The sequence below is a fragment of the Gekko japonicus genome, unplaced genomic scaffold, assembly GCF_001447785.1.
Source record: "Gekko japonicus isolate JY-2015 unplaced genomic scaffold, Gekko_japonicus_V1.1 scaffold854, whole genome shotgun sequence".
NCBI classification, from domain to species: Eukaryota; Metazoa; Chordata; class Lepidosauria; order Squamata; family Gekkonidae; genus Gekko; species Gekko japonicus.
In genome coordinates this window covers 561,561-574,188 of record NW_015170916.1, presented here as the reverse complement: position 1 = coordinate 574,188, position 12,628 = coordinate 561,561, and the positions used below count along the sequence as shown (strand labels likewise).

General features: G+C 45.9%; 2 protein-coding genes across 2 annotated transcripts in view; one reads left to right on the top strand and one right to left on the bottom strand.

Annotated features, from left to right (window-relative positions):
* Window positions 1–3,844, bottom strand: part of MICU3 (mitochondrial calcium uptake family member 3) — a 75,448-nt gene extending 71,604 nt beyond the window's left edge. Inside the window, exon 1 of the mRNA XM_015418745.1 lies at window positions 3,686–3,844. Within this exon, the coding sequence (XP_015274231.1) occupies window positions 3,686–3,844 (159 nt within the window). The remainder of the gene's footprint in view (window positions 1–3,685) is intronic.
* A 729-nt stretch (window positions 3,845–4,573) lies between these two features.
* FGF20 (fibroblast growth factor 20) lies at window positions 4,574–11,633 on the top strand. Its single transcript, XM_015418750.1, has 3 exons — window positions 4,574–4,868; window positions 9,086–9,189; window positions 11,388–11,633. The coding sequence occupies exons 1-3, from the start codon at window positions 4,574–4,576 to the stop codon at window positions 11,631–11,633; spliced, it is 645 nt and encodes a 214-aa protein (XP_015274236.1).
* Window positions 11,634–12,628: the final 995 nt, after the last annotated feature.

Sequence of the window (12,628 nt, the reverse complement as noted above, 5' to 3'; positions counted from 1 at the left end):
CTAATCAGTTCAAAAGAAATGAGCACATAATCTTTTTTTAAACCTTTGCATTTTGCTATTTATTATTTAGGCGATTAAAAACGTATTATACAACATACTGACAGAGGGCATAGAAACTACAACTCCCACAAGGTTGTACAAGAAAATGCATGTACAAACCGAAGCTGGATCTTTCAGCAACCACTAACTGAACCAGCATTGTGTAGTGCAGGGGTGTCGAACTCATTTGTTATGAGGGCCAGATCCGACATAAATGAGACCTTGTTGGGCTGGGCCATGTGTGTCATAAAATGTAAAGCCAGGTAGCAGAGATATAAACTTTAAATACAAAGTTTTTTTTTAACTTAAAATAAAAACATGCTTAAAACTTTAGCACTCTTGCAATATTTTGTTTATTTAACGGTGTCTGATAACTGACACCTCTTGCTCTGAATTATTGCATCAAAATGTCTGTGCTGTTGCAATCTTGAGTATGCTGTTCAGGTGTGTATCTGTAAGCTGCAAACCTACGATGATGCAGCAGCAGCAGAACTGGAAGAAGCAGAAGACAGCCAGTTCCACTGCGGGCCTGATGGAAGCTCTCCAGGGCCTGATCCACCCCCTGAGCTGCATGTTTGACACCCTTGGCTTAGACTGTCAGACTAGGGTCTGGGAGACTCAGGTTCAAATCTCTGCTCTGCCATGGAATCTTACTGGGTGTCTTTAGGTCAGTCCCTGTCAGTGTTCCCTCTAAGCTGAGTTAGTGTGAGCTAGCTCACTGGTTTTTAACCTCCAGCTCACACTTTTTTGTCTTAGCTCAGGAAGGATGGCTCCAGAGCAAACTAATTTATGCAGGAGTCAAATAGCTAGCTCACAACTTTAATGCCAGCAGCTCACAATGTAGAATTTTTGCTCACAAGACTCCACAGCTTAGAGGGAACATTGGCCCTGTCTATCATCCCAACCTGCAAAGATAAGGGGCGGACATTGTAAGCCATTTTGGATCCACAGTGGGGAGAAAAATGGGGTCTAGATTAAGTAAACTAGTACCAGACAGAGTCTCCAACAAGTCTTTCCTCCCTGAAATTCATATTTTTTTATTTATTTGTTGAAATAGTTGGTTGCAATGGTGATTATTGCATTTTTCCACATGAGCAGGCAGCTTAATCCTCTGCTGGATAGTTCTGAGACATGGGAGACCCACTACCCAAACAGTCCGGTGAATGTTCAGCTGCCGTTAGGTCAACATGCAGTCACAATTTTCCTCAAGCATGCTTACCTCTCCCTTCCACCTAAGGCAGAAAATAATTAGGCCTTCCTTCCTCTTTCTTGTGAAAACTCCTGGATGGCACCAGCAGGGACTCCCCCCCCCATTCCTGTTTTTTCACCCCTCTCTCTTATGTGTTGTGTGCAGAGGTCATTTCAGGGGGGATCGCGGTTCCCTGGGGTGAGGTACGGGGGCGGGGCACACAATGAAGCCCCGCCCCCTGCTTCCGGTCGCCCTGCTTCCGGCCCTCATTCAGCCAGGAGGCAGGAGAAGAGGGAGGGTAAGTTGCTTCCTCCCTGCCTCTCCCCACCCCTGCCTGCCTGGGGCCAGGGAGGGCCTTGGCGGGGCTTCCTCGCACTGATGTCAGGGGGTGTGGCATATGCTAATGAGTTATGCTAATGAGTTTCCCTACCTCTTTTTCTACGAAATGACCCCTGGTTGTGTGCAGTTGGTGAAGGAAACAATTTGATTAAGGAAATCCAGTTTTCTGCAAATCAGAGTGGTTGCCATAGAATCTCTTCTAGGGATGCAAAAATAATGGTGCTATCCTTTTTGAACCTAGAGAATATGACACTGGTTAACAGGGGAGGTTTAAAAAGAGGAGAAAAAGCCTTTCTCCAGAGTGGAAACAATGTTGGATGAAGGGCAAAAATGGGCTTCAGGAAGTAATGTTTCTGTCAGGTGATGGAAGGACTGAAGGTTGTCAATTACCTTCCTGCATGGCTGTCTTTCAGTTTTTTAAAACCCAGAAGCAGCACATTTAAGACTGTGGCTCATTCACGCACCTCAACACACAGCGGAAAAGAGGCTCAGAAAAGCACTGTTAAGTGGCATGCATGCATTCAGTCCTGGTCTCCTGGGGCCTTGTTTGGAAAGCAGAAAACACTTCTACTGTTCCTTCCTTACAGAGGATGCAGGGAAGGGAGAGATGCTGGAACAGATTAGGTACACCACCTAGCTAGAGGGAAGGCTCACTCATTGTTCAGGCCACAGGTGATCAAGCATCAGGTGGTTTTCACACATTGGCTGACTATTGCTGTGCTCTATCTAAAATGGCACCTCTGCCAAGGATGGATGCTGGTGGGTTGGTTGGTATGATATTGGATTCATCAACTGAGGCCCGACATTTTTTCTTACATGTTGTGTGTGTTAAAGTAAAATATTCAAAAGTTGGTAAAACAGTAGTGGTGGTGGAAAGTGCCGTCAAGTCACAGCTGACTTATGGCAACCCCAAAGGGTTTTCAAGGCTAGAGCTGTTCAGTGGTGGTTTGCCATTGTCTGACTGAGTCATGACCCTGGTATTCCTTGGAGGTCTCCCATTCAAATACTAGATAGGGCCAACCCTGCTTAGCTTCTGAGATCAGAGAAGATTGGGCTAGCCTGGGCTATCCAGGTCACAGAGTTTATTTTTTTATTATTTTTTTTTAACACGTCTTTTTATCATCATTGGGCAGAAAAGATAGAAGGGGGCTGCAGTATGGTAAAGGTATAAACAGAAGGCTGATCAGCCTGTCCTTGATATTATGGTTAAGAACTTTTGTGAATGACATCAAAACGTATAGGAACCAAGGAATATCCAGTTTGGAAGATTTATGATCATGTGGAAGCACACTTATGAGGTTTGATGTGTGAAAAAGACGCCTCGAAACGAATATCAACTCCGGGGGAATTTGTCCATCGTTGACATCAATTGTTTCAGTGATCTGTAAAACATAATGTTGAATATATGATCTGATATTTTGTAATTGTACTTAATATAATCATCATTGGGCAGGTCAGAGAGTTTATGGCGATTCCTAGAGCAGCCCGACAACACTGACTGGTAAGATTTTCCTGAGGCAATATCAGAAATCCTTGTGTCTTGGGCCTCCTTTCTGACATTCACACCTGTGTCATGGCCGAAGATGGAAACAAATGTGACATTTGGGTTTTTAGCCAAGGTGCTCTGCTCTGATATTCACTGCCCCTTTGGGGCTCTTCCTATTGTCAGACTTAACAATACATGTCATCCGCTTTACCAGACTTCTGAAATAGCCCAGAATATACTCCTTGTTCTGTTTTATGTATATAATATAAACTATTGTTAAACACTATTTCAGTGCAGGCCACACAATACCGATATGTGTCACATTGTCTGTGATAAATGAAGCATGAAAGCCAAGCAAAGCTAAGCCCCAAAAAAAAGGCTCTTGAAAGAAGGGGGGAAACCCCAGTGGAGGGTGCCAGTTCATTGGGGAGGGAGAGGGGAAAATCCCCCCTTTTGGAAACATAAGGTGATAAAAGGTGCGGGGGAGAGGGAATGCATGTAACACTTTTATGAGTTGTTCTGAAAACCAAGGAGTCAAGCTGTTAGATCTCTGTTTTTTTTCTTCCCTTTCATGTCTGTCTGAGCAGGTCTAACCCTCCGGTAACGCCCTTTCTCCTTCTTCTGCGTCTTACCTTTCCCTGCACCTGTCCACGTAACGCACGGCGAGAGTCCAACCCTCCTGCTGCCGCCGCCGCCGCCGGAGTCCCTGCCAAACCGGGGCGCTTTGCTCGCTGCGACTTATCGCTGGCGAGCGGCTGGCACATCAAAAGGGCGCGGAGATCCGACGGCATCCTCCCTTCCCCGTCGACAGCCGTGTGTGGGGAGGAGGGGGGGGGTTGGAGGAGGAGGATTTGGGGTGGGGTGGGGTGGCGGGGAGGGTGTTTGCCAGCCTCCAAGGTGAAGTTGGAAGCCAAGTCTGTCTCTCTTCTGTGCGTGAATGACTGGGGAACATTAGGAACTCCCCTTCGTCACTTCGGATCAAGGCGGAGGAGGGGCAGAGGTGTGAGGAGGGGAAGAGACGCGGGGTTTAAGATTTCAAACGCCGCGGCTCACCTGCTTGCAAGCCACCTCCAGCATTAGCATATGTCAGGGTGGGGGAAAGGGGAAAAAAAAACCCTGCCCCATGCATATATATCTTTACCGTCCCTCCGCACTCGCTGCTGTCTGCGCTGGGAGAGCAGCCGCGCTCGGGACTCCTCCGTTGGCTTCCCCCCCCAAGACACCCGCCAGCGGGCACCGGCACCCCCACCCAGCACCTGCCGCGGCTGCCGATGTTTTTATGCCAAGGCCCGGCCCGGCCCCGCCACCCCCATGCCCGGGGAGAGAAGAGACTCCCGAGACAGGCAGCTGCTATCTTAATGCGGAGTCCGGCCAGCGGGAGAGCCTCCAGCATCGGCTGAGCCTCTAGAGCGGACGCCGTCGAGTCTCCCTTTCCCCCTCCAGCCGGTCCTCAGCCTCGGCCTCCCGTCGCTCTCGGCTCCCCCCCCTCCCCCATCCTCCCCGTCCCTTCTGGCTCCACCATGGCCCCCCTAGCCGAAGTTGGGGGCTTCCTCGGCGGCCTGGAAGGCCTGGGCCAGCAGGTGGGCTCCCATTTCCTCTTGCCTCCTGCCGGGGAGAGGCCGGCCTTGCTCGGCGACCGCCTGGCTCAAATGGAGAGAGGGTCCCGAGGGAGCATCGCGGCGGCAGGCGCCACGGATCTAGCCCACTTGCAGGGCATCCTACGCCGGAGGCAGCTCTACTGCAGGACGGGCTTCCATCTGCAGATCCTGCCCGACGGCAGCGTCCAGGGCACGAGGCAGGACCACAGCCTCTTCGGTAAGGCGCGGCGCTCTCTTCCCTCCTCCCCTTCCCCCTCGCTCGCTCCCTCCGGCTGCTTCTTTACCTCTCTCCCTCCCTCCCGCGACGGAAGCATCCTATAGCAACAGATGGTATAGCAACGGCTCTCGTCGAGCTGGAAGTTTCAAAACAACTTGGACTAGGAAAGGCTGGTGGAAGGTGTGGTGGAGGACAGCCAACGGTGCAGATGCTGTGATTCTGGGGACGTCGGCCTGAATTAAATACACAGGCAGAGGTTTGCAGGGACTGGACTGGAGTCAGGGCTTGCAGGCTCTGGCATCTGTGTGAAGTCAAGAGTGCCTCTGACTCCCTGCAGCAGTGTCTTGCTTCCATCACTGAGATGCAATGGCCATTGCACCCAGGCCAGAAATAACACCATGCAATGCCTATGTTTCCGCTCCTGCCAACCTAGCAGTTCGAAAGCAAGAAATTGCAAGTAGATAAATAGGTAGGCAAGTGGTGGGGAAGGTAACAGCGTTCCGTGCACCTTGGTGTTTCGTCATGCCGGCCACATGACCACGGAAACGTCTTCGGACAGCGCTGGCTCTTCGGCTTTGAAACGGAGATGAGCACCGCAACCCTAGAGTCGGATTTGACTGGCTTTCAAGCAAGGGAACCTTTACCTTTACCTTTACCTTTAATACCTATGTAGGAATTGCATGCCCATAGGTATTGCATGCACATACATGTTGAGCTGCTTTGGAAGCTAGGATTGTCCACCACTTGCAGACAGCCATGTCCAATGCACATCTGCCTCAGTTGTCACATGTTATCCACGTGGCTGAGTACCATATGGATACTTATTTGCTTACTAAACCTCTGCTCAGTCTTTCTGTTCAGGGAACACCCAAACTGGCTAATGATAAAACAAAATAATAAAAAAGCCAAAAACACTAGTAAAAGGTACACACAGTTTTAAACGCCCAGGCATGACAAATAGTGCTTTCGTTGTAGGTAATACGCCATTTATGAGTCAGATTAGAAGAGAAGGCTTCTAAGTCAGAGGGTGCTGAGAACTGGCACCTCTTGCTTTAGGAATGAAGCACTGCATATTTTCTGAGTCAGGTACCAGCATTACGCACAGCATTGCTCTGGCTGAGGAAGGAAGAGGGCTCATCAGTTTCGGCCTTTTACTCTCTTCCAGATCTCTTTTCTTAAAAAAGAAAGAAAGAGTAATTGTAGTTAAGTCTTAATCAGTTGTAATTCAATCCTGCCGTCAGGTGCCTTTGTGTAAACCCCATGCATTTGAATGGGACTTATGCATATGCAAATATTTGAAGGATTGCAACCTTAAGTGCGATGCTGGCTGTACAAAGTACAACTGAACCGAACTGAGCATCCAGGGCCCTGAATTGTGCAAGTGCACTGAACTGACATTGCTGTTTAGTGTTAAAGGTAAAGGTTCCCTTGCTCGAAAGCCAGTCGAGTCCGACTCTAGGGTTGCGGTGCTCATCTCCATTTCAAAGCCGAAGAGCCAGCGCTGTCCGAAGACGTTTCCATGGTCATGTGGCCGGCATGACGAAACACCAAGGCGCACGGAATGCTTTTACCTTCCCACCAAAGTGCTACCTATTTATCTACTTGCAATTTCTTGCTTTCGAACTGCTAGGGTGGCAGGAGCTGGGGCCAGAGACGGGAGCTCACTCCATCATGCGGCACACTCGGGTCTTGAACTGCTGAACTACTAACCTTCCACAGCCTGCAGTTCAGCGTCTTAACCACTTGAGCCACTGCAGCTCCATCAGTGTTAGTCTAGCTTAATATTACGTATCTGCAGAACAGCTTTTTGACAGTGCATTTCTAAGCGGTTACACCCTTCTTAAGCTCATTGACTTCCTAAGATCAATGGAAGGTATAACTGCATCATAAGCCTGCGTAGACCTTTGCAAGAGCCCAGGCAGGTGTCTACTATTCCCGTGTAATAATCCCAAGGTATTTGCTGATGGCTGGGTGTAGGCTGGGCAAACCCATTATCTTGGGAGCTTGCTGAGATCTGGACCAGTGACGTGGGTCTGGGAGGGGATGGCCAACGTAGGCTACGTCTCAGACCACCTCTGTAGCTGGGCCAGCTGGGAACAACGCAAGTCCCAGTTGGCTGTCAGCACCTTGTGGTGGCCTGAAGGAGCCGCTTGGGCCTTGAACTGACCCTGTTGGAACAAGAAGTGGCGAGAGAGTGGCTTGTCGAAGGCTAGTAAGTGACTGAATCCACAGAGAAGCAGGTGTTTCAGGAGTGGCTCGACTTGCTTGGCGTAAGAGCCACATAGAATCAACGTCAGATGTAATGAGAGCTGCATGACGTGAACAAATATTACACATATGTTTTTATTGAAAACTATGCAGAATTGCTTTTTATAACATTAAATGAGACTGCCAAAAATAATAAAAAAGGGGTAAAAATAGATATTGATAATGATACTTATTTGAACAATGATATTTGTAGGCGGGGGTGGGCTTTGAGAACGCCTTTAAAGCTAAAGTTGCTTTCTTTCTCTCCCCCCCCCCCGCTCAAGCCTACCAAGAAAGGGGAACACTGGCTGGGGAAAGGAAGACAGATTGGGGAGGGGAGGCACGCCTCCCCTTCGCTGGCCCAGCTGCCCTGCCGGGAGCCACACAAATCAATGTTCCCTCTAAGCTATGGAGTCCTGTGAACAAAAATTCTACTTTGTGAGCTACTGGCATGAAAGTTGTGAGCAGGTGATTTGACTACTGCATAAATTAGTTTGCTCTGGAGCCATCATTCCTGAGCTAAGACAAAAATGTGTGCGCCGGAGGCTCAAAAACTGTGAGCTAGCTCACACTAACTCAGCTTAGCGGGAACACTGCACACAATGTGTGTGAAAGAGCCGCATGTGGCTCCCGAGCCACAGTTTGGCCACTGCTGTGCCAGATCTTAGGCCTCCCAAGTCCAAAAATCCACCCCTCTGATTTAGAACACGACTGTGCAACTAATAACCAAGAATGGGGAGAATGATTTGAAAGGGCAAACAGCCAGCCTTATCTAAAGAAACCTGCTATTATTGGCAGTCACTGAGTGCCTTGTGAATTAACAGCCACAATAGGTGGCTGAAGAGGTTTTCTATCAGGTTTCCGATAGTCAAAGCAATCCCCGTGCAAAAGGTTCTTAACTGATTTATAACACACTGGTAATGCCAATGTTTTTTTTCCAAGGGAAAGGAACTTTTAGTTCAACACAAAGTTCTGCGCAGAAGGGAGACTTCTTACAGCATGTAAACACTAAGCAATTACCAAAAAAAAAAAGTTTGAAATTGAGATCAAACATTTCTGGGACTTCTTTATTCTATCTTCATTCTCAGTATATGTGTCTGATGTGGTCTCTTTGTGAGTTGAATCACCTGCTTATTACTGGGGGGGGGGAACAGTGACTTTGAAAATGATATCAGAAAGACAGAATACCTCCCATGTCTTTCAATGGAACTTTAAATATCAGAAATCTCTGATGATTTATTTGCAACAGAAAGATTTAGCATTTGATATTTGCAAAATATTAGTCTGGGGATGCCCCTTAGCATCACACATCAGAAACCTAATAATTTTCAGTTAAAACTCCAGAAACTGTATATGATAACATATATCTTATTTTTCTTTAGATGGAAAGTAGTTCAGATTTTTTTTAAAAAAAAATCATAAATATATGAGTGATTTAAAGCTATGACTAAAATCAGCTGCTCTTATTTGAAAGCTAATGATGAGTGGTATGTGCTGTTGGAATAAAGCAACAAAGGATTTTTCCCAGTCTATCCATCTAACATGATTATAGTTTAAGAATAAATGGGCACAAACCAGCCAAAGTTAAGCAATGTTAAGCCCGCTCGATTTTAGCTGAAGGTACTTATGCGCATGCTTAATTCTCAGTATTTTATTTACTAGTCATATTTATGTCCTGCCTTCCTATATGAAAGCAGCATAAATGGGATTCCCAGAAATTCTCCCATACCCAGACCAATTTAAGCAATGCAAATCATGTGACTTCAGTCCATACCCTCAGATCAATTAGGTATCAAAATAGATGACTAGAACTAATTGTTACTAAGATAAACATGTTGTGGATGTTGTTATAGTATTAAAACTAGATTGTGTTTAGTAGAGGCCTCATCAGTCTTTCACTATATTTTTACATCAATCTTGATGTACATAGATATTAACATAAAACCTCTGATTTTTTTGTGTCAATGCAGGTATCCTTGAATTCATCAGTGTGGCAGTGGGTTTAGTCAGTATTCGAGGGGTGGACAGCGGCCTTTACCTCGGAATGAATGAGAAAGGAGAACTCTACGGCTCTGTAAGTTTCACCATCATTAACACCCATTATGGGTTGTGTTGAATGTGGTACCTAATTACAGATATTGGGAATTTTGCCGCTGGCTTCTATAAGAGTACATTGCATCTCTTTTATTAATTACCTGGAGTGACTTATCTGGACAGTGACACAAATCAAGGTGCCAAGGATCTACAATAATCTGGTCATGTGAAATGCCATGTGATCATTTCCTGATATTTGTCAGGCTGGGTTTGGAGTTTATTAGGGGTATATCAGTGAAAAGATCAACAATAACAGCCTGGCCTACTCAAAAGTCAGCTTGCCTACCCCTATGGATCTTTCCCCGCAGAGAACAGCTGTTTATGCTCTTAAATGCTCCTAAGTTTATGTGGAGAGACAGTGAAATGCCATCATGCCACATGAATTGGGCATCTGCCTTAAAACAAGCCCCAGAATCCTCTCTAATGCACAGGGGTTCCTCTGCAGAGAGAAGTCTCTGGAAATCGTTGCCTGAAGGTGGAAAAAAATATTGGCTTAAGGCTGAAAAGAAAATGTAAACAAGGTGTATGACTCCTAAGAAAAATGTCGAGAATACAAGTGGTCTGATATAGAAATAGATGCCATTAGAGTGTTTTGTCCATCACCACCCTTTCATCCTAGGAAATTTCCATGGGTGGACTGAGAAGGTAGAATAGCCCAGGAGTAAGCCAAGCTGAATGGCCTCTGTGGTGCTACAAGCCAGTGCTTCAGGGGCTACTCTGCTCAGACCTGACCGGTGGCCTCAACAAAGAGCATCAGCTCTCCTATTGCCCCCTCCCACAAACCGGCAGCAGTGTGGGAAGAGGCCATTGGTGCGCTAACACCCATAATTGTTGCCACTGAAGGCTCTGATCCAAGTGATCTCTGAGCTTCCGGCAAAGTTGCTGAGGCTTTCTTCTGCTTTCTTCTGGCCTCTGGTTCTGCTTTCTTTTGGCCCTCTAGGTCAGCGGCCCACTGGCAAATTTCCCTGTAAGTTAGAATGGCATATCTGCCCCTGAGAAAAACGTCTTTCAAAATAAAATAATGAAGGGTTATACTATGCACTATCAAATATATAACATTTTGTCCGTTTGGAGGATGAAAACGAGTCCAGCCTTGGGGTGGGGTGGGTGGGAGGAGCAACATTTATAATGATCCGTTTCAGAGTCCTGAGATACCTCTGCTGTATAGTTACTCTCTTCATGGATCAGCCATAAACATAAGTCATGCCTTAAGTCACTTACTGAATTTCAGAGAGAGAGAGGGAGAGAAGAAAGGAACGGTAAAAGCAGGGCTCTTTTTGTAGAAAAAGCCCAGCAGGAACTCATTAGCATATTAGGCCACACCCTGACAGCACTGCTCATTAGCACATTAGGCCACACCACCATGTTACCAGAAGTGTGGTCATCCAGCCACACTCACCTTTCCCTTCTTATTCTGTTTACCTTGTTTGTTGTCAAAACCCAGGGCTTTTTTTGTAGCAGGAACTCCTTTGCACGTTAGGCCACACACCCCTAATGTAGCCAATCCTAATGAGTTTCTGCTGTTGGGTGTGGCCTATTATGCTAATGAGCTCCTGCTGGGCGTGGCCAACTCGGGAGCCAGCCGGAACTCCGTTCCTGTGCGTTCCTGCCCAAAAAGAGCCCTGGAAAGTAAAGGCAGGAAATAGTAATGAGACTGGCTTCTCTTTTGTGATTCAGCCAGTGGAGCTGTGGCAGGATTGTCAGCTCCAGGTTGGGAAATACCTGGAGGTTGAGCCTGAGGAAGGCGGGTTTTGGGGGGGGGGGACTTCAATGGGGTATAATGTCATCAGGTCCACCTTCCAAAGCAGCCATTTTCTCCAGGTGAACTGATCTCCGTTGCCTGGAGATCAGTTGTAATCCCAGGAGATCTCCAGCCACCACCTGGGGGTTGACAACCTGAAGCTCTGGGGTATCTACATTCCTTGCTGCTGAAGTAACCCTCAGCAAAAGGAGAATTTTTTATCAATACGATCACTTTCCTTATATACCACTGCTGTTCTAGAAGTATACACTGTTTATACCTAACAGAAGCAGTTAATTCTTATTCCATCGGTTGGAAGAAAAGTTACTTTTGAAGTAAAATGCTGATATTGGACTTTAAAAAATGATTTTTTTCCCCTGAGCAGATACTGCCCTTTTATTGATGCTCTTTTCTAACCTCTTTTTTATTTTCTGTAGGAGAAGCTCACTCCTGAATGTGTCTTCAGAGAACAGTTTGAAGAGAACTGGTACAACACTTACTCCTCCAATGTGTACAAGCATGGTGACTCAGGCCGGCGGTACTTTGTGGCACTTAACAAAGATGGCAGCCCCAGAGATGGGGCACGGTCCAAAAGACACCAGAAATTCACTCATTTCTTGCCCAGGCCTGTGGATCCTGAAAGGGTGCCAGAACTCTACAAGGATTTGTTAGTATTCACTTGAAGTTCAACACAGAAGGGAAATGGAATCTTAGTCTCAACACAAAGAATTTTGGACTGCTGAGGAGATCTAGGAAGCTGGGGTTGGAGACGCCAATTAGCGGTAGAGAAGCCTTCATTTCCTAATGTCTGGATTTAGGAGAAAGAGCCTTGCAGTGAAGTGGTCCAACGTCTTTTAGGTTTATTCGATAATGTGCTGGTCAAATAGACGACAGAAAGTTGAAACTGGACAATTTACATACCAGACTGAGGCTCAACTACTCTGGATTATTTCCTCTCTACTGTAGAACATGAATAAACTACCTAAATAAAGCTTATGGAGCTGGACTGTAGAAAACTGGAAGATATGGTTTAAAAAAGAGAGAGAGAAGAAACAGCCAGCTGATAGGGAAAATAAGAAGAACACCAAGTGGACTGGTCAGACGAAGTTCTGGTGACGATGCTAACTGGGAAATGAAATTCAGAATATTTTTTCCTTCAGGATGGACCTAATTTATACACTTTCAGATTGCAGATATTTATTTTAAATATTTATTTATTACAGAGTTTATTTTTTACTGGGCTATGAAGAGAGTACAACCCTTTACCCCGACAAAAACCATTTATGGTGCCAATATTACTATGAGCTAGTATCTCAGTGCACAAAGAAAAGAAACATTTCATCAGAAAACATTACAAATAGAGTAACATCTCTCAGGAAATTGTTACGATGAGATAATAGTTTGGGGTTATATTTTATGTGCACCCTGTTGCCTGATTAATAGTCATAAACAGGAAAAATATGTCAGTTTTCTTATTATGACTGCCCCCTATATATTTGTACTGAATTAAAAAATGCACATTAAAAAGGAATTAAATATATCTATATATATATTTCTGTTTGTTTTGCACTTATTCTTTAAGTAATGATCTGATAATACTAATGATCTGATAATCTAAGGGAGGAAAGTGATTTTCTTCCCCTTATTTTTTATTTTTATTTTCGGATTTATATTCTGC